At 45.6% G+C, this 23,801-nt stretch overlaps 1 protein-coding gene and 1 long non-coding RNA gene across 2 annotated transcripts in view; one reads left to right on the forward strand and one right to left on the reverse strand.

The window, feature by feature from the left end:
• Positions 1-5,278: 5,278 nt before the first annotated feature.
• Positions 5,279-22,774, reverse strand: LOC101940790 (uncharacterized). The gene is made up of 5 exons (XR_010598535.1): positions 22,637-22,774; positions 10,268-10,360; positions 9,669-9,820; positions 5,771-5,906; positions 5,279-5,673 (listed from the first exon to the last, which is right to left on the reverse strand). It is a non-coding gene; the product is annotated as an uncharacterized LOC101940790 (long non-coding RNA).
• The window catches only part of TRIO (trio Rho guanine nucleotide exchange factor), a 431,915-nt gene continuing 430,433 nt past the window's right edge, over positions 22,320-23,801 (forward strand). Inside the window, 1 exon segment of the mRNA XM_008164380.4 lies at positions 22,320-22,979. Within this exon segment, the coding sequence (XP_008162602.2) occupies positions 22,868-22,979 (112 nt within the window). The 5' untranslated portion in view covers positions 22,320-22,867.

A 23,801-nucleotide genomic window follows, 5' to 3' on the forward strand; every position in this document is an offset into this window, starting at 1 on the left:
GTGGTGGTCAGGACTGGTTCCTTTTTACTACTTCAACTGCAGTGACACTTAAAGTTTCTAATCAAGAACAGGGTCCCATTATGCTACTCACAGCAGAGTATGCCTGCCCTCATCCTGCAGAACTTAATTTCAACCTAGAAAAGTGCACAGAGAAAGGTCATATAACATACAAGCTGAGTGAACAATGTGGTGGTCTGCAAACATGTTGCTTCATTTATTTTTAACAATTTGGGAAGTGATTACACTTGGATAAAAAGAAGAAAGGACACGGTGTGTGTATGGGGAGGGGTGATGGAGAAAGGAGGGGAAATGGAGAGCACTGAAAAGGTGTGGGGTGAAAAGACATAGAGGGAGAAGAAATTGGAATAAAAAGCCAGTCAGTGAAGGAGATATGTCTAGAGTAAACACTGTAGCTACAAGTTGAATACGATCTTCAGTGTCTGGAGGACACAGCTGCAGCTGATTCTCAAGTCAGCAGGAGCATAGAGGCTCTTCCAAGGCTGAACTGCTCCCGGGACTCACTTGATCTGGGGAAGGTGGAATGAGACCTGGTGCTCCAGAACAAGGGTACTCTCCTGCACAGTTCTAAGTCCGGACACAGGTTGGGACAGAGGTGCTGACTTTCCAAAGTGCCGGGGGGTGCACGACACAGGACTCAAACACCCACCAAAAAAAAAATAGGAAGTGCTCAGCCCCCACAAGCCACCAGTAGGTGGCAAGAGCATGTACATGGCACACAGTGCAACTGTCAGGCGGAAAGCACCCACCAGCAAAAACAAAATTCAGCACCTGTGTATAAGCGTCTATTTGGTGTTTAAACTTCATGAAAACTAATGGGACGTTACTTGCATTGTTTTCACTTATCTGTATCCTGTTATAATGTAGTAACAAACATTTCACATGGTGTGTACCCCTGTAACTAATCCACCAAACAAGGAAGAAACCTTGTGGAATGCAAATGGAGAACTTTAACAGAAAAGTGCTAATTTCAAAGCAAGTGGTCATTGTGTGTGATGATCGGAGGTCAAAGACTCAAAATGCATTCCTCAGTGTCCGTCATCAAAGGAAAAGCCCACGTGGGTAGTGACAATGTCTGCTTGTTTTCTGTGACTAGAAGCTATAAGTATGGATTAAAGGAAAGATCCGACATCTCTGGACTGCTTGGACTCTTACAGGGAGGGCGGGAGGGGTGCAGGCTCTGAGAGGAAGTTTGGGTGCAGGCTTTAGGCTGGGGCAGGGGATTGGGATGTGGGAGGGTGAGAGCAGTGCTGGCTCTGGGAGGAAGTTTGGGTGCAGGGTGCAGGCTCTGGGCTGGGGGAGGGGGTTGGGGTATGGGAGGGGGCAGGGAAGCGGCGCTTACCTTGGGTGGTGCGGCTCCCAAAGTGACCAGCACACATACCCCTCCGGAAGCGGCTCCTAGGTGGGGGGAGCAAGGGGGTCTCCACGCACCACTGCCTGCAGGCGCCATCCCCGCAGCTCCCATTGGCCACAGTTCCCGGCCAATGGGAGCTGCAGAGCCAGGGCTCGGGACAGGGGCAGCACACGGAGACACCCCCTCCCAGGGGCCGCAGGGACATGCCAGCAGCTTCCGGGAGCAAAACGGTGTGGAGGGAGGGAGCAGAAAGGGCAGAGAGCCGCCTTAGCCCTGCTGCTGGCACGTCTCTGCATGCCTCTTGGAGAGAGGGAGGCAGCACGTGGAACCACCTCCCCGACCCCGCCAGGGGCATGCAGAGACGTGCCAGCAGCCGGCCGCTTCCAGGAGTGGCATGGGGCCACCAGCCATGGCATGCAGGCAGCTTGCGTGCCTGAGCCCTGCTGCGCCGCCGGCGGGGGGTAGGTTGTCAGATATTTGTCCTCTATTTTGGGGGCCCCCCATCATTGGGGGGCCCCATGCTACCGCACAGTTTGTTTCATGGTAAATCCATTCCTGGATTGGATATTTAAATCTGAAACTAACTTCTCATCACTTACGCTGATTGGTTGCTTTCTGAAATTCATTCATCTGGGCAATGACAACAGCCAAACTAGTTTTCTTCACTTGGTAGTATATTGTGCACTAACCAACACTTCACAAGAAAATCTGTAACTATTATTGGACCTAAAGGATTAAAATACTGCTCTTTGTCTTGGATTTTGTAAGCGCAGGACTTGATAAAAACAAAGCTTAAACTAAGTTTGACCTAACTGTCCTTTTATGAAGGGAATTGTGCATAGCATTAAGGATCTCTTAGTGTCCCATATTATGAGAACAAATGGTCTAATGAGTAGCTGGTAAATTCTGAATATGTAAAACCGGAAACATAAAAAAAGTCCACCTGTGGAACATGTTGCTGGAGTGAAGAGTCAAACACAAAGATTGGAAATAATAGGAAGATAGTGTTAGGATCAACAATATATGAAGGTACATATGCCAATGTAAAGGTACATCTTCTGGATGTAAGTGGATCACAACATGTCAACATGTCATCAAAAGGAAAACTTTTCCTCATTTTTACAATTCAAACCTTGCTAGCATCACGTCCATCACGTGGATATTGGTCTTCCTTGGAAGTATTAGTTATTGGTGTGCCCTTTTAAGATGGATGCTTGATTGTGGGTAACAGGATGAACTTAAAATAGTACTCAAAATTGGAGTAGTGTTCAACATTTAGAAGCTTGACATGTAGCCCCTAGGTGGGGAGCAAAGTAGAGGGAGAGGAGTAAATAGGAGTACTACCATGAACAATGACAGGTGCTTTCAATTTAAACATGAGTCCCTGACCAAAAGAACTGAAACTAAGTGTTGCAGTATTAATAGGCAGCAGGTTTATAAAAACAAAAGGAAGTATTTTTTCCACACAACACACAGAAAACCTGTGGAACTCTTTGCCAGAGGAGGTTGTGAAGGCCAAGACTATAACAGGGTTAAAAAAAGAACTAGATAAATCCATGGAGGATAGGTCCATCAGTGGCTATTAGATAGGATGGGCTGGGATGGTGTCCCTCGCCTATGTTTGCCAGAAGCTGGGAATGGGCAACAAGGGATGGATCACTTGATAATTACCTGTTCTGTTCATTCCCTCTGAAACACCTGGTATTGGCCACTGTTGGAAGAGAGAATACTGGGCTAGATGGACCTTTGGTCCAACCCAGTATGGCTGTTCTTATGTCAAAACAACCATCAGTTTAACTGTTCTGGTTTTGATAACAACATTCCTACAAGTCAAACAGAAGCTTCTCAGAAGAAGTGCCAGGAACTGGCTCATGGTGGGAGAAGTGACTCAGTTCAGCTTCTGTAAAAAATTAAAATAAAATAAAATAATAAAAAGGTACAGGATATTTCTGTTTATCTCAATTGCTAATCATGCCCACTCAAAAACTTGAAAGCTCCTATCTTTAATTTTGTCTTCCACTTGTATGTTGACTTGTTCATCACTGAAAGTATATGATAAGGACAGGCCATATTATGAAATTCCTCATTGTGCCAAAAAAACTCACACCCTACAAGCTAATCTCAAGGGCGAGATAACTGTCTGGTGTAAACTGGCAGTGTTCCTACAGTGGAATAAAATTGGCCCAAGTGTGTTGGAGGAGCTCTGGGAAAACAGCTCACTAGTTTAGTACTACTGCAAAGCTAACAGCCTATTTTACAGGGCTTAGGCAAATTCTGACTAAACAATGGAGTGGTCTCCAAAGTGATTAGTAATTACGGTATGTTCTCCAGGTAAAGATCAACTGTGGGCATAAATATATCAATCCTCTGATTCTCAAAACTACATAAATGTTTAACCTCACATGAAAGCACTTAATTATAAAATGCCAACCTTAAGTCCATCTGTTGCCTACCATTAAATACACAAAAGTGACATATTACATAAACATTGTAATGACCAGTGTAGTATAAACAAACCAGTCACTTGATTCTGGGACTTCTCAACTGTATAATAAATTATACAATTCAACAGTTACAGGAAATTGTGATGGGTTGCCCACCTTAGGACGCCACCTGACTTGCTGAGATACCACTCAGCCTGCCTGTTCTGCCAGTTTGGGCACCCTCTTTACCTGTCTTGCTGAGCCAGGCTATTAAGCCTCCTCCAGCACACACACAAGCAGGGCCACACCCAACTGCAGAACGTCACAGACACTGTGATCAGCTCTGGGAAGACTCAGTTTAAGGGACTTGTCCCAGCACTCAGGTGTCCACCTCCTATGGAGTGCAGACCCAAAGGTATATTATGAAATTCACCTCCTCCCTCAATGTGGAGGAAGGTATGCACAGCCTCTTACCCTCTGCCCCCAATTATGAATTGCACAAACTGGGTTATATTATAAACAAGAAGTAGGGTTATTAACTACAAAAGGTGAATTTTAAGTGAATATAAGAGAGAACACACAAAACAAAGCAGATTACTGAGCACATAAAACAAAATATGCAAGCTACACTCAGTATACATAAGAAACAGGTTACAAAATGTAATTTCTTACCCTAAATGTTATTTTAGGCAGGTTGTAAAGTTTCTGTAGCTTAGAGTTCCAGTTATATTTCTTTTCAGACTGGACCCCGTCTCAGTCTGGACTCCCCCCTGGCCTTCCCTTCAGGTGTCTTTAGCAGTCTTTCTTCTTGGGCAGACAGGCCATGGAGAGGAGGAGTCCCGTTTGCCTTCCTTCCCACCCTTAAATAAGGTTTACATAAGGCAAGAATCCTTTGTTTCCCAAACTTGACCCCTCTCCCCTTTTGGTGGAAAGTTGTAGAAGTCCAAAATAATGTTTAGTATCAGGTGACAAGACCATCTGACCTAGTAGTGTCACAGTTATGTCCCAGGACGCCTCCCAGAAGGGAGAGAGATTAGTATCTTCACAGTCTTGTTCCTTCCTGATGGCCCATCAAATCTGATGGCCTGTCATCTGGTGGGTGTCTTCCCAATACACACCCAGTTGTAATTGTTACTGTGACTGGGATCCTAGTGGGGAGCCAGCTGTGGTCACTCAATTAGGGTGAACTGCAAAGAATGGGGCAGATAATCCTCAAAGCTGGTGGATATTTTCAATATTTAGATTTACCAAGCCAGCATAAAACAGCTTCTTTATTACCTTACTGGTTACTCAGAAGTCCAAACAACACAGTTCCCTTAAAGTGATCCAGCCTCAGGCCTCCATCCACGTACCCATGTCAAATATAATGAACATTTCTGTAAATCTTATTTCATCATTCTACCAATCCCAAAGGATCGGACACATTACCTCTCAGGTTAATTAATGTTTCAGATCGTACCCAAATACACGCTACAGCCAATTCTTATTGACTAAACTAAAATTTATTAAAAAACAAAAGAGAGAGAGTATGGTTAAAAGATCAATATACATACAGACATGAGTTCAATTCATTTAGGTGCAGATTCATAGCAGAGATGGTGAGCTTTGTAGTTGCAAAGAGTTCTTTCAGAAATAGTTCATAGGTTCTAGTCCAATGTCCAAATATCATATTCAAGGCGTACCAGCATAACTGGGACTTCAGTCTTGCGACTCAAACTTCCCCCGATGAAGCCTCAGCAGATCTGAGATGACAGAATCAGGACCCAAGAATCTTTTATACCATTTCATGTTCTCTTTTGTAAGGTGTTTTATGTCATTTGGTGTAAAAGAGCAGGAAGACCACTGGGTCTAGGTCACGTGGTATGGCTGAGAGAGAGACTATATAAGGGGAGAACACACCTTAAGTGGTGCTGTCCTGAGCAGCAGCCCGTGAGATGCGCGCTTCGAGAGGCAACGTACCATCAAAAGAGCTTACCTGATCTCCATCCAAGATGCTCCATAGCCATGGTTCATCCAGATTCCACGTTTCTCTTGCCAACCGTTATCTAGGTACTAGGCAGTCTGGGATCCGACACTGCAGTCATGCAGCCTGTCTGTGTCCGGAGGTCCATCTGCAAGTATAGTAACACTGTTGTTAGTCACTCATATTTGTAAGAGGTAATTGGGTCCGGGCTCAATGCCCACAGTTTCAAGTTCAACCACTGAGTTATTTGTTGTACTATCTTTTGTTTAATAAATTTTTCTTCAGTTTCACGTCCCCAGGGATTAGTCATCCTTCCAGTGATTCGGAGGTTGGAGAATCTTACAGGTGATAGATACTGAGTTGGGTCGAGCCATTACCATATGTGGCATACCTTTAACGTTGCAACTTCTAGCCAATCAACAATTTGTGGCAATCGCGGCAGGATCCAATGTTAAGATCAATACGCCATAGCCACGAGTCTTCTGTTCGGATCTCTACCTGTGTCTGGCTTATTTCTATTTTATTTATTTTCGTTAACTCATGTGGTTTGAACTGAGGTCCCTTGCGACCTGTGGGAGATGAACATCACTCCCATCCTGTAATGTATGTATTTTAGTGTAAGTGGTGGCTGACGTTAGATAACGGGGTCGTGTCCTAGGTCTCGGTTTCCCCCACTGGGAGGCCGAGACTAGTGGCAGCCCAGCAAGGCTGCATCCCTGAGCAGTTGAGTGTTCCCTTTCCCCTTTCCGTAAGTCAGTGGACAGGAGAGGGAGAACTAAAGGATCTGAACCTGTGGTCCCATTTTAAAATCTCTGCTCGACGCCCAGAGGCAGTCAGTCTTGGGCAGAGAGTGGCAGGGTATGGCCTGATCTGATGGGACTCTGTTTGGGATCCGCTGGATACAACGAGACGTGTGGCCATTGGAATACATGTCCCTGACTGAGTAGAAGGTTAGCAAGAATGCTTCTGCATCCGAGGTGAGGACACCTCGGAGGCAGCGACAGCAGTTGGCCTGACACTGGTTGGTGGACTCTGGCAGCTCAGAAGTAGGGTGCTGTCTGAGGAAGGGAAACATTGGTTTCCTTGGGTGGGATCTGCAAAATCGCAATCCCCCTGTGTGAGTGGTGTGAGATTGTGGGCGTTAGCCCCTGGGGGAGCAGGACTCTCTTGCGGGACCCTCATTCAGGGTGCACAAATCTGTGGGTGTGGGATTAGTAAATCCACCCACCCCCCTGAGGGTGTGTGGGTCTGCTCTTCTGAGTAAAAGGGGATTGTCTTATCTCTTGATACCACTATACATATAGAGTTACCTTGGCTCCCCTTTGAGGTAACATATGGACTCTCTTATTGTAAATAAGAACAAACACTGGTACTGTAAAGTGAACAATATGATGGCTGAGAGATTGGATACACCTGTAGGGGTTTATGAATATAATTATGAGTTGCTAGCATCCATTTATAATTAAACTGACGATTATGATGAAGATGTGGTGTATAATCCCAAGGGCAGAAGTATACTGACGAATGAAGCTCTGTTGAGCTCGGTCTTGAAAGGGATTATATCTGTATATGCCTATGTGGATATGGGTTATTGTTATCTTGTATGGGCAGAAGAAAGGGGTAACACTTCATTAATGGCCTTCACAGCAGATGACGAACGGAAGCATGAGCTCATATTAGATAAGGATGCACAAATTAAATCTATAAGGAAATGAGGGGGCAATTGTTCATGGCTCTTTGATGACACTTTCCTATAGAGGTACTCTAGGTCGACTGAGGTTTGGGAGCTGTCCAAGTGTCTGTCCTTCATAAGTGACCTCCCTCTACAGGTAAAACCTGGGGATTTAAGTGTAATGATTTCAATAGGCATCCATAATGTTAATCAAACCTTTATAAATACCCATTTGTATTTGCCATCAGGTCATTATCTAGCAACTCTGAAGTGTAGCCATTATACAGAACCACGTGTTGTTAGTAATTATAATGCCTGTATCATGAATGGGTTATGTAAGCAGTTTCCCTGTTGTATGTATTGGGAATGCTCGTGTTACAGTGTTATCAAATGACACAGGTGACTAGGTTATCACAAGTCTGTATGGAACTAAGGTCAATGTAAAGGTATCTGTGGTACCTAGACCATATACAAGTTCTGTTGGACCGGTGGTGGTCAAACAGAATATTAGAAAAGTACTGATGATAAATCCAGTATATTCCATCAAAAGATTAATAATGCCTGTACAAATTTCCATACACAATGTTAACCAAGGATGTTTTGCATACACTTCACCTCTAATTGCGGGATGGAATGCTTGGTTGCAAGGAGTGGTTCCATCATCCAACTCTTTCATAAGGAAATCTAGGGATATCTTAGCTAAAATACTAGGAGGTGTCGGAACTGGACTAGGAGTGTTAAATACTATAGACGATCAGATCCTAACTGATAAATAGGAGCTATGGGCTATGATATAGCCTCTTTGTCAAACACTCTTACTACCTCATTAAATAGGAGTAGTGAGCTTGAGTATCATATAGCCAATACCTTACCTTCCTGGATGCAAATTCAGAAGACAGATCACGTCAACATCATAGGGGCATAAACATTCTTCAGTCTAACATCCCCCTCACTTTAGCATGTGTGCAAGCACAGCAATCTATTCTAGATGTGGCTAAATCCATTGTGAGGGATGGCCTGAAAGGGCTTAATCCAGTAGAGATAAGGCATGTTTTGTGGAACCATCTCACTCCCTTTGAGCAAGAACACCAGGGATGGTGAAAGTTAATTAACTTCACTTACCTACACCACAACCATTCAATAATTGCTTATGTGCTGACCTTAAAAGTAGCAAACAAGGAATGGGTTTACCCTTTAGTGCCCATAGGCTTAAATGTGGGACAAGCTGTATTTATTCCTATGGTTATCAACAAAAGGATCCATCGGAAGGGTGAGGAATACCACCCTGTGAACCTCCAGTCTTGCCTAGAAGAAAAGAGCTAGGCTACGCTTGTAACACTGAAGTTTTGGAAGGATCTCATGTATGTTTAAATGCCCAAAAAAGGAATGTGTCATTATAAAATGCACTCTTCAGATTTTAATCACTCCTCCATCATGCTCACGAATGACCATAGTTTATGTCTAAGCAGCTGGTGCAGTGAGTTAACTGTAAATAGTTATTATAGAATTACACATGACCGCTCCATCAACCTTTGTCTGGGCTCCATCTTTTACATTAAGGGTTGTGATCTAGACTTTGTCTGACATGACATCACCACCGAGACTATATATGTACAGTATACTTTATACGACAACTTAGATCCAGTCCACCTTGGAGCAAATATAGCAGCCCTAAACCAACTTATGTTCCACCAAGAAATGAAAGCCCACTTAAAGCAAATTGAGAAGGAAGGGAAAGAGGTATTGCTGACCGTGCATCATGCCTCTAATCAGATTAAGCGGGTGTTAAAGCGAAACAAAGATGAGACCGCTTCTAGTCAGTGGTGGGAGAATCTATTTGGGGGACTGGAAAATTTTAATGATGTATGGAATATTATGTTACATCCTATTATTGTGGTCCTAATCATCCAATTTGTAATCATTGTGTACTTGATCTGCCTCACTGTGTGGATCAAAAGAAAAACAGCTGTTACCTTTAGCTTCTGTGCCTGTATCATCTTTTAAGTTAAGTAATGTCTATGGAGTGTGACGGTTAAAGTTCTATGTATATCCATTGACCATCAAGGAGGGGAAATGTAAGGTGTTTTATGTCATTTGGTGCAAAAGAGCGGGAAGACCACTGGGTCTAGGTCACGTGGTATGGCTGAGAGAGAGACTATATAAGGGGAGAACACAACTGAAGTGGTGCTGTCCTTCTGAGCGGCAGCTGTGAGCTGCGCGCTTCGAGAGGCAACGTACCATCAAAAGAGCTTATCTGATCTCCATCCAAGGTGCTCCGTAGCAGTGGTTCATCCAGATTCAGTGTTCCTCTTGCCAACCATTATCTAAGTAGTAGGCAATCCAGGAAACAACGTTTCAGTCACACAGCCTGTCTGTGTCTGGAGGTCCATCTGCAAGTATAGTAATGTAGGGGGAGAATTTCTGTATTTCTGTTCTGGTTATTAATACCCACATGCCATCTTGAATTCCTGATAACAAAAACTAGGAATCCATCTTGGCTGCCTTTCTTCACCCTCCTTAGGTACAGTTTCCCGCCCTTTCTAATGAAAGGTGGGAAACATAGCAACCATGTGACATGTGATCTGCCCAGTAGCAGCAGGGCATATAAGGGTTAGCATGTCTGAGGGAAAGGGCTGTCCATCTGAGTGGCAGAGTGCTGGATCAAAGCAGTGTGTTCTACTCAGGTGTGTAAGCCAGGGCACCATTCCTTAGGGTGGGTTTAACACACTTGCACGCAAGGATGAGCTGCTAGCTGCCACCCTCTCCTCTGGATCTTACTTGATGACACAGGGGAGGAGAAAGAAGAATCACCAGCATCAATCATAGTTACCATCTACCTGTTGCCTGAGGTCCACTTCTCACCCTGCTGAGTCACCTGGTTGGTTCTGGACCTGATCTGCGTCATGAGGTCAGGAGGCTCCAGGCACAAGCTGCAAGATATGATAGAGACCTTTTAAGTCCTCCATACCCCTTAGCTGTGACCTGTCTTGGGAAGGGAATAAACCCTTTTTGGTCACAGTCAGTACAGTTATAGTGTAACCTTTATCTATTTACCTTACTTACCTGTGTTGGGAGTCCTTTATAGCATACCCCGTTTACTTATCTTGTTTTGTAATAAACATACCTGAACTTTACTCCTGTACTCCCTTGTTGGTTTTTATTTTGGGAGATCTTAAACCCCGATGAAAGATGCGAGTAGGGAGACAAATCTCTCAACTGGTCTCCAGCCATCCTAAAACCAGTCAATAGTAACACCGTTGTTAGTCACCCATATTTGTAAGGTGTAATTGGGTCCGAGCTCAATGTCCACAGTTCCAAGTTCATCCACTGAGTTATTTGTTGTTTCATTTAAAAAATCTTTCTTCAGTTTCATTTCCCCAGGGATCAGTCATCCTTCCAATGATTCGGAGGGGGGAGGGTCTTACAGGTGATAGATACTGAGTTGGGTAGAGCCATTACCATATGTGGCATACCTTTAACATTGCAACACTTTAACAAGTTGGGATTTCCTCCGGGAAGAAAAGATAATTAGGATGACTTTGAAGGAGGTCCATCATCGGTACTTAACTATATGAATTAACATAAGGCCATTTGCTTGTTCCGCCACCATTCACAGTACATTTCAAAGAGAGATGAATACCAAGATATCCCATGTTTACAATTCATTTAAATGTTAGGATGGTCTTTTGATCTCTGAAGTATCAGAATACAGCATAGACAGGGACTGTTGATTACATCGTTCACCCTACTCATACATATGTACATACACAAACATTATCTTCCCACATGTCTTTTGAGGGTTATTTATTTTGCAGGATGTTTAACCCTTTCTGAGCATGCGTCACAGCTACATAGTCCATATTCCTAACTTTAGATACAGAAATGATAGAGGCATACAAATTGGATAATCACATTCAGTAAATCATATCCTTTCTAATGATATCCTCCGTGAGCCATCTTGCATAAAGTACATCTCAGTTATGTCATATCCATATCATAAGCATATTTCCATAAAGAATATGGAGTGTAACGTCACAGAGATATTTCAGTTTAAGTGATTAAGGGCCTAGGCTTTTGGAGCAGGAAAATCCTAGTTGTCTTTGCTACCATAAGCTTCCAGTTGGCTTTGATAGAAAAACAACCATGAAGACCTACATTTCATGCATTATTAAACTGATCTGCTTGTGTTATGGGGGGAATGCAACTTCTCTCACATTTCACATATATTCGTTCCCCTTTGTCAACCATACCTTTCAATTCCCACTAGTTTTGAATTTTTTTCATAAATCTTCAGTGGCCTTCAGGCAGTGCAGTGCACTTCTTGGTCAGGCTGCATGCCAGTTGAAGCTTGTCTCACTTAGTTTGACCAGACATAGAGCATGCTGAGTTTACTCCCAAACAGGGGCATGCCCAAGGGGGAGCAAGCAGGGGCATGGCCCCCCCCAATAATCACAGGGGGAACAGAACTTCTCTGGCCCCGGGGCTGCAGAGGCAGGAAAGAGCGAGCTCCTGCTGGAGCGGGGGGAAGAGTGAGCTCCTCCCGGACCCAGGGTGCGGGGGGGGGGGGGGGAAGGGTAGAATGAGTTCCCGCTGGGGTAAGGGAGGGCGGGGGAGAGTGAGTTCCTGTTGGCGTGGGGGAGGGGAAGGGAAGAGCAAGCTCTTGCCGGCGCCGGAGTGGTGGAGAGCAGCGAGCTCCTCCTGGGGCTGGGTGGGGAGGGGGGAAAGCGAGCTCATGGGGGGTAGGGTGACCAGATAGCAACTGTGAAAAAACAGGATGAGGGTGGAGGGTAATAGGCGCTTATATAAGAGAAAGTCCCAAAAAATGGATGTGGAGGTGAGGGGGAATAAACAAGGGGAACCAGAATATAGGAAGAAGGGAAGGGGCATGATAACCTTGCAATGCTGTTCAGAGACTCTTGAATGTCATGGGGATCTTGTAGACAAGTGAAATTAATGTCTCCCACCACCTCTTAACATGCATGCAGTAATACTCCTAGTTTAGTATCTTACTGATGAGCAGACCAGTGTCAAGATAAGCCTTGTAATATAAACAGAACTATTTACAGAAATGAGGTAAAAAAAACAGCCTTCCTACTGCTCTCTGTAGCAGCAGCCTGAGACTACCCTATGCCAGGCTGCTTGGCTTCTACCTCAGCGGGAAGTGTGTCTCAGGAACTCTAAGACTGCATTAAGGGTGTACAGCATGTTACTCCTGGGGCAATTCTGCGCCAAAAAAAGTAAAAATTCTGTGCAAAATATTTTAAAATTCTGCAAAATTCTGCAGGTCAAAATAACACTATTTCAGCATTTCTCAAATGTGGTCCCCAGGGGCTTTTTTTGCGGCCATAGCCTCCTGGGTTGTGATTTGGGGAGGTGGGGGGCAGTGGCTTGTGCAGCCAGTAAGTTCTCCACCTTCCCAGGGCGGTGGGGCTCAGGATTTGGGCTTCAGGCCGGGAGTAGCAGGAAGGCAGGCTCTGGCCGCAAGAGCTTCAGGCTTCAGCCCCCCACTGCTTCCCCCGCCATCCCCCCCCCCCCGATCTCCCCTGGCCCCTGCTGCATCCCCTGATCCCCCATCCAGGGCTTAATTCGTCCCCAGACTTCCCAGGGCTAAGTCTGCTATGAAAAGTGATACGTGTATGTTTGTTAATATCACTTTTCACAGCAGACTTACTAGCTAGCAATAAATAAGTTACAATGATTTGGACGTGTATATGTGCATATTTGTTTTTCCTAAAGCTAATTAAGTATTTTAGGAAAAAGTGTGAGAGCAGCCACCAGGAAGAGTTGGCGGCTGCACTCTGAGGCCACCAAATAATTTGTCCTGAGAACCCCTGACACTATATAATCATGACAGGTTTCAGAGTAGTAGCCGTGTTAGTCTGTATCCGCAAAAAGAACAGGAGTACTTGTGGCACCTTAGAGACTAACAAATTTATTAGTCTCTAAGGTGCCACAAGTACTCCTGTTCTTTTTATATAATCATGCCGGTTTCAATTATTTTGATAATTTATTTCAAAATACCTGTCAGCAAGTATGTCTATAACAATATAGACACACACAAAAATTTCCCCAGGAGTAGAGTTAAAGAAACCCCTATGACAACCCAGTTCCTGCTTCTCTGCCCCTTCTCCCGCTGCCAGAGCCCAGCTGGGGAGCCAGACTCTCACACCCTCCCCCACCCCCGAGCCAAGCCATTGGCCCTCTGCAGCCCAGACATTCACACTCCCTCCCCACCAGAGGCCAGCTGTGGGGTCTCCCCTGGTCCAGACACTGAGATCCCCTACCTCCCATCTGCAGCCCCCACTGGCCCAGACACTACCCTCCTAGAGCCCAGGGATCCAGAGGGAGAAACAGACGGATGTGGGTCACAAGCTTGCATGGAGTTTCCTGCCTCCTTCCTTCAGGGCGTGCTGGGAATCGCAGCTGCTGGGAACCCTCCAGTTATCTTTCCCTCCCCCCGGCTCTGTCTTCTATTTGCAACCTGGGCTCTGCCAGGTACAGTAGCCCTTATTGTTGGCCAGCAGCACTGCAACCCATTTCTGTGGGGAAAAAAGGAAAGTCTGTGCACCCAACATTAATTTCTGCAAAATTCTGCATTGCATGGTGGCGCAGAATTCCCCCAGAAGTAGCATGTGTAGTGTTCAGTGGCATATTCAATAAGAGAATATCTTTCAGATTAACCCATCTACTTCTGAACTAGTGTGAGCCTACATGCAATTCAGTCCTGCTTGTACATATGTGGGATCATGCAATATCTTGTTAGCATCTCACAAACTTGTTCTCAGCTTTCTGCAGGGAAGGCCAATACTGTCAAAGAAAAGAAAGCGGGGGGGCAAGGAAGGGTTAATCAGTATCAAGAGATATGGAGAATTTGGCTCCAGAATATCTGGGGAAGCCCAGTGGTGCAGGTGGGGATGTAGTAGGGTGGCCTCATTAACAGTTCCCCTTTTAAAACAGGACAGTAATTACTATCTTGCAAAAGCTAAGGAAGAATTTATTAATAACTGAGTTTGAAATTGCCTTTCTAGTGAAGATTTCTGAAACTGTTACCTTATTAAAAGTAGGAAAATGTACTTGAACATATTCTTTGAGTATGCTAAGATGAGTAAAAATATATTAACTTTTCATAAAGGTGAAGTTGCAGTAGCTCCAGCAACACACGTAGGAATCCTTGGCATTTGTGTGTGTAAGAAATACAGGTCTGCCTCAAATTCAGAGAGCAGCCTCCTGAAAAAAGTGGTGAGGATCTGGCATGTCTTACAACATCCATCATTAATTCTCTAGTTCTTGTGATTAAAACTTTATTCCTGGTGGGTGTCCAGCCCTGTATTAATTGCTGTGCCCCTGCATCCCAATTACCTGATTTTGGCTTTCATTCAAGCTTCATCTGGGGTCAGATCATCCCCGTTCAGGAGAGACAGTAGCCCCAGTTAGGAGGCAGCTGCTGCTTTGACCTTTGACTATCCCAGAATCTAGTCCAAATTATGCTGTATCTGGGCTCCTTTCCCCTCCAACAGCTATTCTGCCTCTTAGTTTCTCCACCCTTGGAGAGGGGGCTTTTCTTGTACCTCCCTCTGGTTCCTAGTGGAGCTAGCTAGAGTTCATTTCTAAAGCTGGCTGACCAATTGTGATGGGTTCGGTCACATAGACCCCCTTGAGGCTGTCACCGGACATGCTGGAATTATCTCTGAGCCCGTTTTCCACTGCCAGCTTGGGACTCCAGAACCCTGCCTTGTTGAGCCAGACACGCTAGTCTGCTGCAACACATACCCAGGTCTGGTCCACGCCCCCAAAGCTGCAGACTTTAACCAAAAACTGCTCAGCAAGTCACCTATCTCCAGCACCCAGACACCCAGCTCCCAAATAAATCCATTTTACTCTGTACAAAGGTTATATATAATTTATGAGGGTAAACTCATAAATTGTCCGCCCTCTATAACATTGATAGAGAGATATGCACAACTGTTTGCTCCCCCAGGTATTAATTACTTACTCTGGGTTAATTAATAAACAAAAGTGATTTTATTAAATATAAAAAAGTTGGATTTAAGTGGTTTTAATTAATAACAGACAGAACAAAGTAAGTTACCAGGCAAAATAAAACAAAACACGCAAGTCTAAGCCTAACACATTTAAGAAACTGAATCCAGGTAAATCTCACCCTCAGAGATGTTCCAATAAGCTTCTTTCACAGACAAGCCTCCTTCCTAGTCTGGGCCCAATCTTTTCCCCTGATACAGTCCTTGTTAGTTCCAGCTCAGGTGGTAACTAGGGGTTTTCCCATGACTGCCCTCTCCCTTTGTTCTGTTCTACCCCCTTTTAAATCTTTGGCACAAGGTGGGAATCCTTTGTCTCTCTCTGGGTTCACACCCTTCCTTCTAAATGGAAAATCCACAGGTTTAAGATGGATGCCAGTATCATGTGACTTGTTCACATGTCCTGTGAGACTTCATTACCCACTGGCGGGCACCCACATATACAGGAAGGCTTACAAGTAAACAGAGCCATTTACCACCAGTTGTCCTAGTTAATGGTAGCCATCAAGATTCCAAGCCACCATTAATGGCCCACACTTTGCATAGTTACAATAGGACTTCAGAGTAATACTTCATATTTCTAGCTTCAGATACAAGAATGATACATTCATACAAATAGGTGAAGACACTCAGTCAATTATAAGCTTTGTAATGATGCCTTACAAGACACCTTTTGCATAAAGCATATTCCAGTTACATTATATTTACACTTATAAACATATTTCCATAAAACATATGGAGTGCAACATCACACCAATGGTTGAATCTTTTTGCTGTTGAAATATGCCATTGTCTCCAACACCTTAACCGTTTGGTGGAAACATGAGTTTGGATAAATTACTGGGAGCAGGGGGAAGATAGCCCAATGGTTAGGGCACTGACCTAGGAGCCTTTGGTTCCACTTCTTGCTCTGCTGGACTCAGAGCCTTGATTTGAACCTAGGTCTCTACCTCACAGGTGAGTGCCCAGCTATGGGGCTATGGTTTGTGTATGTCCGATGTTTCTTCATGGAAAACCTCAAAAAGGTCTTGGGTTTGTGACACATCAAAACGCTCCATGCAGCTCTGAGGCCAGCCCAGCTGGTTTCCACTCCCTAGGCAGGCTCTGACTTGCCCCTTCTCCCTAAGGTTATCACCCGGCCAGTATTTGACTAGGCTGGCCATTTTTTTTTTATGGAATTGCCAATTTCCAGAAAAATAATGTAATCTGCTGGGTTTTTTTACATGGGTCTAAAGATTTGCATTATTATCACAGTACACTGGGATATCTAATGTTAAAAGTTTCTGTGTCCAGCTAAAGATGCTCCAGTATTCCCATTTCCACAGTTTAAGCGATAACAGATCAAAACTGTTGAAAATACAGCAGCTTTTTGCCCATCAACACACAAGTGCACCATGCATGTGTGTGAGAGAGGGTTTGAGTCACGCAAGAGTGAAGAAACATGCAAAGCATATTAAATAATGAAAGCAGAGGTGCCAACTTTCTAATGTGCGGGGGGTGGGGTCTCGACACCCTGGCTCTGCCCCGGATCCTGCCCCAACTTCACCCCTTCTTCTAAGCCCCCACCCCCGCCTCTTCTTGCCCCGTGTTCCGTTCCCTCCACCGAGCGTGCCTGGCCCTCGCTCCTCCCCCCAGCGCCTTCTGCATGCCACGGAACTGCTGATTGCGGGGGCTAGGAGGTGCTGGGAAGGATGGGGAGATGCTGATCAGCAGGGTCACCCATGGGCAGGAGCTGCTGACGGTGGGTGGTGAGCACCCACCATTTTTTTCCAGTTGGTGCTCCAGCCCTGGAGCACCCACAGAGTCAGCACCTATGAATGGAAGATCAGGACGATGGTGCATGTGATCCTACTACACCCCCTGAAAAAAAAAAGCTTGCATCAGAAACTGCACATTCAGTGACAACTGGCTGGCAAAATGTGCTGATAAAACAAATGCCCGTTGCACAATGTGTCAAGGTGTCTTTACAGTAAAATATGATGAAATTGATACTGTTTGGAAATATTCAACTGGAAAAGAACACCAAACAGTGGTTCAGAGTGCAAAACAGAATGCATGCATACACAGGTGCCGACTTTCCAAAGTGCTGGGGTGTGCTTGACCCCCGGCTCTGCCCCAGACCCCACCCCCACTCCACCCCTTCCCCCGAGGCCTCATCCCATCTCTTCCCGTCCCCGCTCCACCCCCACCCCGCATCTTCCCATCCAGTTCCACCCCCTCCCTCAAGTGCACCACGTCCTCGCTCCTCCCCCCTCCTTCCCAGAGCCTCCAGAATGCCACAAAACAGCTGATTGCAGTGGGTAGGAGGTGTGGGGAGGGAGTGGGAGGTACTGATCCGCGGGGCCCACTGGGGGGTGGGAGGCACTTGGGGGCGGGAGGAGCTGATACGGGGGCTGTCGGTGGGTGCTCAGCACCCACCATTTTTTCCCCATGGGTGCGTCAGCCCTGGAGAACCCACAGAGTTGGCGCCTATGCATGCATATCAACATTTTTCTCATGGGGAAACACAGTTAAAGATGACTCTGTGGCTGCAAGTGAATTGGCCTATGTCTTTCATGAAGTGAAGCACAACCACAGCTTTTTGTCAATGACTGTGGCAGCTAATTAGCTATATACAGCTTCTGCTGTGGCAAATAAAATGAAGCTGAAAGGAACAAAAATCAAAAGTCTAGTTGAGAATGTGTTTTCTTTGGAAACGGCAGTATGAAAGCTAAAAGACCTTTGCAGTTGTTACTTATGCTTCAAATGAAGGAAGCCGGAAGTTTTTCCCTTCGGTTACTTGGTATTTTTTTTTAAATATCGGAAGAGACATAAACAACATCCTTTTGGATTTTTATGAAGAACTAGATGAGACATCGGAGTTGATTTCAGGAGGCATAATTAATGCCATAAATGAGCTTGGGTTGGACTTGAAATATGTCAGTACTTGTGGAGCCAATAACGCATCTGTGAATTATGGTAAGAACTGTTCTGTGTTTGCTGAACTCAAAGCTGTTCAACCACTGAAAATCCAAGCTAATTGCAACTGTTATGTTTTAAACAATGCAGCAAAAAACTGCATGAAAGCCCTCAGCTTTGGCATGGAAGGTTTGGTTTTGAAGATTTTCAATGAGTTTTCATGCAGTGCAAAAAAAGTAGAACGTCTCAAATCCTGCTTTGAATTTGTGGATCAAGAGTATCAGAAAGTACTTTTGCATGTGCCCATTCGCTGGTTAACCCTCTTCACTACAACTGAAAGGCGTCTGTTGAACTTCTTTTTCTTCTTTCATATGGCTGCTGGAGAGCAGCAACTACAGTTTCACTTGAAGTTAATTGAGTCAAATGGCTACATCAGGAGTGGCAGAATTTATTGCAGTAATGCCTCCTTCATATATATAAATTGGGCAGTAGGTGGTGATATGTTCCATGGTCTGTCATGGAGAGCCACACTGGCACACTGGGGAGTCCTTGATTTTCCATTTGTGCATTAGATGTCTGCATCTACCATGGTTAGTTCAGAGTAGACCAAGAACACCATGGGAGGTCGAACCCAGGCACCTTCTGCATGGGATCCGGCACAAGGTGCTTATTTTTTAAGTCTTGTTTAGCCCAATCTGCTTTCCAAGCCTCCTTCTGATCACAGCCTGATTGCATGAGGCTAAGTTAATGTTTCCAGAAAGGTTTGCGGGACATAGGATGTTGAGGGGTGGGGCATTGTCAAGGTCTTGGTGGATAGGAAGACATCTGTTTTCCTGGATTCGCTGAGCTTCGCAGAGTGCTGCAGCAGTTCAGCATATCCTGTCCTAACATCGTGGGGGAACAATGTTAGACAGAACAGGTAGCCATGGTGTTGGAGTCAACTTAAGGGTTCCAGTGATGGACCGCATCACTGTACTCAGTTGGGTGTCAACAAGTCACATGTGGCTGCATCTGATCCTTACCTGTGCACAATATTCAGCTACCGAATATATAAATGCTATTGCAGATGTTCACAACACTAATGCCAATGCACCCCAGGTTGTAGCTGTTAGTTTCTGGATTATGTTGAGTCTTATTTTTATCTTTGTAGCTACCTTCTCAAGGTGATCATGGAAGGTGAGGGTGCGGTCGAATTTCACTCTGAGGTATGTTGGGATGTAATCATGTTGCACATTTTTACCACACAAAGCTACTTTGAGTGTGCTTTTGGCACTCCGATTATCAAGATGAAATGCACTTACTATTATTTTTTCCAGGGTTTGGTTTGAGCCTCCATTTCCAGAAGTATTGTTCTGTAGTTCAGAGTCCCTCAGTTAATGCTTTCTCAATGTCATGCAGGTTTGGTGCTTGGATTGGTATCGCAAGATCACCTGCATATCCAAATGTTCATGATTTAGTTAGACGCATGCCACTTATGTAAATATTTAAAAGGGTTGGTGTGAGTACAGAGTCTTGTGGTAGCCCATTTATGATACGGGGTGAGCTGGTCTTATTACCCGGGTACATCCATAGTCGTCTGTTAGCATGGTCCACAACAGGCGAAGTGTTTGGTAGCAAGGTATAATTTTTGCACATTTCAGCATCAGGCCCTTAATCCATACAGTGTCATATGCAGATGACATGTCGATAAATACTGTGTCAGTCTTTATTTTTTTCTGATAGCCAGCCTCAATGTGATTTGTAAGTGCCATAACTTGGCCGGGACAACTACGATTTGGCTGGAAGCCAGCCTGTTCGAGAGGGATACTTGGCTCAGTAAAAGGGTGTATTATTTTGAGGATGATATGTTCAGGAAGTTTATAGATTATGCATAGTAGAGAAATTGGCCTTTAATTTCCTGCTTAATTAGTGGGCTTCCCAGACTTCAGAATGGCAATTACCATTGCCTCACACCATATTTCAGGGATCTGTACTGTCCTGAAGGTAGCAGAGTACAATGTTGCCAGCCACTGGAATCCTTTGGGGCCAAGATGATAGAGGAGTGTATCAACAATTCTACCGGACACTTGCATCAATCCCTAGAGGAGAACCTTCCAGTGTCAGCATTGAGGAAGTAAAAGAAGGACTTGGCGTGATGAAAAAAGGGAAGGCTGCAGACGCTGATGGTATTCTGCCAGAATTCCTCTTATGTTGAACTGGTAAGCTATCAAGGTGTATTTCTTGGATCTTGAGGAATTGGACTGTGACAGGCTGATCTGGAGATTCATCGGAGATCAGGAGCATGAGTTAAATGATAAGGTGACACTTCCCGAGTACTACATTTATTTTGTTTGCATTTTGTCATGGCCATCTTTCAGAAGTCAATTTCCATTCCTGAAAAGGATTCTACGAATGCCACAGAACTTTTTGATCTGATGTCGGATGTTAGAAGCCAGCTGATTGACAGAGCAAAGGATGAGTTTTTCGGTTATCAGGTGAACAGAGCTTTGCACACTTGCCAAGGGAAGCCCAGGAAAAGTTCAGAAATGAAGCAAAGACTATGTACAATTGAGCAGTAGCTTATCTGGAGAAATGGTTTTCTTTCAAAGACTCTCCATTTAAGACATTTTCATGCCTAAACTTCAAGGAAGTGCCAGCATTTGATGATTTAATGAAGCTGCAAGACCTTTTGAAATTGAGTGCTGCTACTGTCGTGGATGGGGATGATTTCTACAGGGAGATCTGTCTCTTAAGTACTGGTGTCCTAGCTCTAATGGAAGATGACATTCTTGCTGGACCTGCTGATAAGTGGCATGCATTTTTCAAAACTGTGGAAGCCCCAAATGTCTTGAAAATTGTTCAGCATGTGTTTTCCGTTCCATGCAATAATGCATTCATGGAGCTAATTTTCAGTTTGATGGGAAACCTCTGAACTGATTAGAGGAATTGCCTAGGTGTTGTAGTGGTCAAAAGTGAGCTTTGCATTGGTTGCAATCTTAGCTATTCCTGTCTGGAATTCTACAATGTTGCCGTTAAATATAAATGGCTGGAAATGGCAAAATCAAATGACAAATACAAATTCAAGAAATAAGCTCACTGGATTTTCTTCATTTATAAAGTTCCAAAACATTCACATTCACATATATAATTAAAAGATAGAATCAATGCAGTTTGGAAAACAATAATCTCAACAGAGATGGTCAACACAAACAGCTTTGAGAAACACAACCAAGGGAAGACAATGATGTTCTCAATCTTATCTATATGTGTTATTGATCTAGATACCACAAGTGACTGGGGGGTGAGTGTTGCAGAGTTACTTTGTGAAGGGGGGCTGGGTGCCTTCACCCACATTTCAGGTGGTGGGCGTGGGGCGAAAAGTGATGAACTCTGCCCTTTGCCCTGGGAGAGGGTGTCGGGTGTCCTCCCTTGCTTTGCTCATACATTTCCTACAGCAGGAGGAGGCTGCTGGGCGCTCTCTCTCCCCCGCCCCCCCATGGGGCTGGTCCCGCCTCCCCCATAGCTACTGGGGAAAATATTTTTGGGATGTGGAGGCTGAGTCCGCCCCAGCTGCGATCCCGCGGGGCTGGGCCCCGCCCCCGCCTGGAGCTGCGGCTCTGGCGCCACCTGCTGGGCGCACAGCGCGCAAGCGGCCCCCTCCCCGTCGGACAGACAGAGCCGGGAGCGGGGGAGGCTGCGCCCCGCCAGCCCGAGCCACGCGCCGCCAGGGCTCGCTGCGGGGTTTCTCTCCTCGGGCAGGGGGTGTCCCGGCGCCCCTCGCACGCGGGGATCCCCGGCCTCGGGCAGCCCTGCGCTCGCCCCCGCGGGCAGCCAATGAGAAGCCGCCTCAGCAGCGGGAGCCGCCCAGTGCCGAGCAGAGACGGGACGAGCCGGAGATCGCCGAGGCTTCCCCTCCGCTCTCTCCCCTTTTTCCTTACGCCCTTGTGCCCTGGGCGGGGATTCTCTTCCCTGATCCCCTCTCCCCCGCCCACCCCACTTGAAACCAAGATGGAGGATGGTGGCTGCTGCGGACACCACCGCTGCTATTGCAGCTGCTGCTCCTGATCCCTGAAGAGGCTGCAACACCCCTGTTTCCCCTCCCACCAGCTTCCTGCTGCACTGATTGCAACCCCCCTCCATGCACCCACCCCTTTCCTCCTGCAATTGTCTCTGCTTCTGCTCCCCCTGTCTCTTGCCCGCATGCATTGAATCTGTGCGTTCACACACAGCCCCCTAGGTGGCTGCTGGGGGATGAAGGGGGGGACTCCTGTAGAGCTGCAATTGCACGCATACCTTCATGTTCCTCTATTTATTGTTGCCACCGGCAGCCACCCCCATCTCGGTGCATTACTCTGCTGCCTGGATTTCCGCGTCGGCTGCTGCTAGAAGGTGAAGCCGGGACCTGAAGACAAAACACAGACACACCTTCCTCTTCCCAGGCACCAGCGGGGGAGCAGTGAGTGGATCAGGGTGGTGGTGGTGGTGGGATCTTGTCTGGAGGAGCCGCCACTGCACGCAGCAGCCATGAGCAGCTCCACTACCACCACCTCCACGACCAGCAGCAGCAGCAACGCTGGGGAAGGGGCTGAGGAGGCGTCCAAAGACTCTGCAGACATCGCGGCGTTTTTCCGATCCGGTGAGTGTACTTGTTTCCTTGGGACTGGAGAGATTTTGATGGTGGATGGGGTGGGGAGGCTGACTGGGAGGCCAAGATTTGCACCAGCTTGGAGGAGGTGGTGAAAAGTCTCTTTTCTCTTTCCTCCCCTCAAGAGGGAGTGGGAACGATTCGCTGCTTTGGAGTTGGCTTTGTGAGAAATGTAAACCGGTAGCTTATTGGGGGAGGCTTTTCTTTCCCTCCCTAAGAAAGCAACTCTCTATGAATCTCTTGCATTTATAGTCGTGTATCTAGGAGGAGGGGTGTAAGAGATCTCCTAGAGATTCGTTGGTGTGTACAGGATTGCATACATTTTACAGTATCCATTTTTATACATGACTGCAATCTAGAGTATTCGGATGTCTCTTTTTAAGGAGACAGTTGTGTGCTCCCTATTATTAAGGTATACGTCAGTGTAAATGGCAGAGCTTACTATAGAGCATGTCACACGGAGAAATCTGAATTGCAGCCTTTGTCATAGTTAGCTGTGTTAGAGAATGACAGACACACAAAAAAGCTTATACTCCAACCCCCGTGAATAAAAAGGAGGGGACTATTCATACACAACCAAAAGGAGGGGACTATTCATACACAACCGTCGCTACAGTAAGTTATGACCTTTGACTACGACCATGCTGCTTTTCACTTCACTCGGATATTGGAAAATAATTACAGGGGTGATATCGCAGTCACTAACGGTGAACTAACAAACCCCAGTCGGCATACTAGTCACTTACAAAAGTTGGGACACAATCAGAAATAAATGTTCATCTGAAATTGTGGAGACCGGCCTAGTTTAATAAG

The sequence above is a fragment of the Chrysemys picta genome, chromosome 2 (genome assembly GCF_011386835.1).
Source record: "Chrysemys picta bellii isolate R12L10 chromosome 2, ASM1138683v2, whole genome shotgun sequence".
In the NCBI taxonomy this organism is placed as follows: domain Eukaryota; kingdom Metazoa; phylum Chordata; order Testudines; family Emydidae; genus Chrysemys; species Chrysemys picta.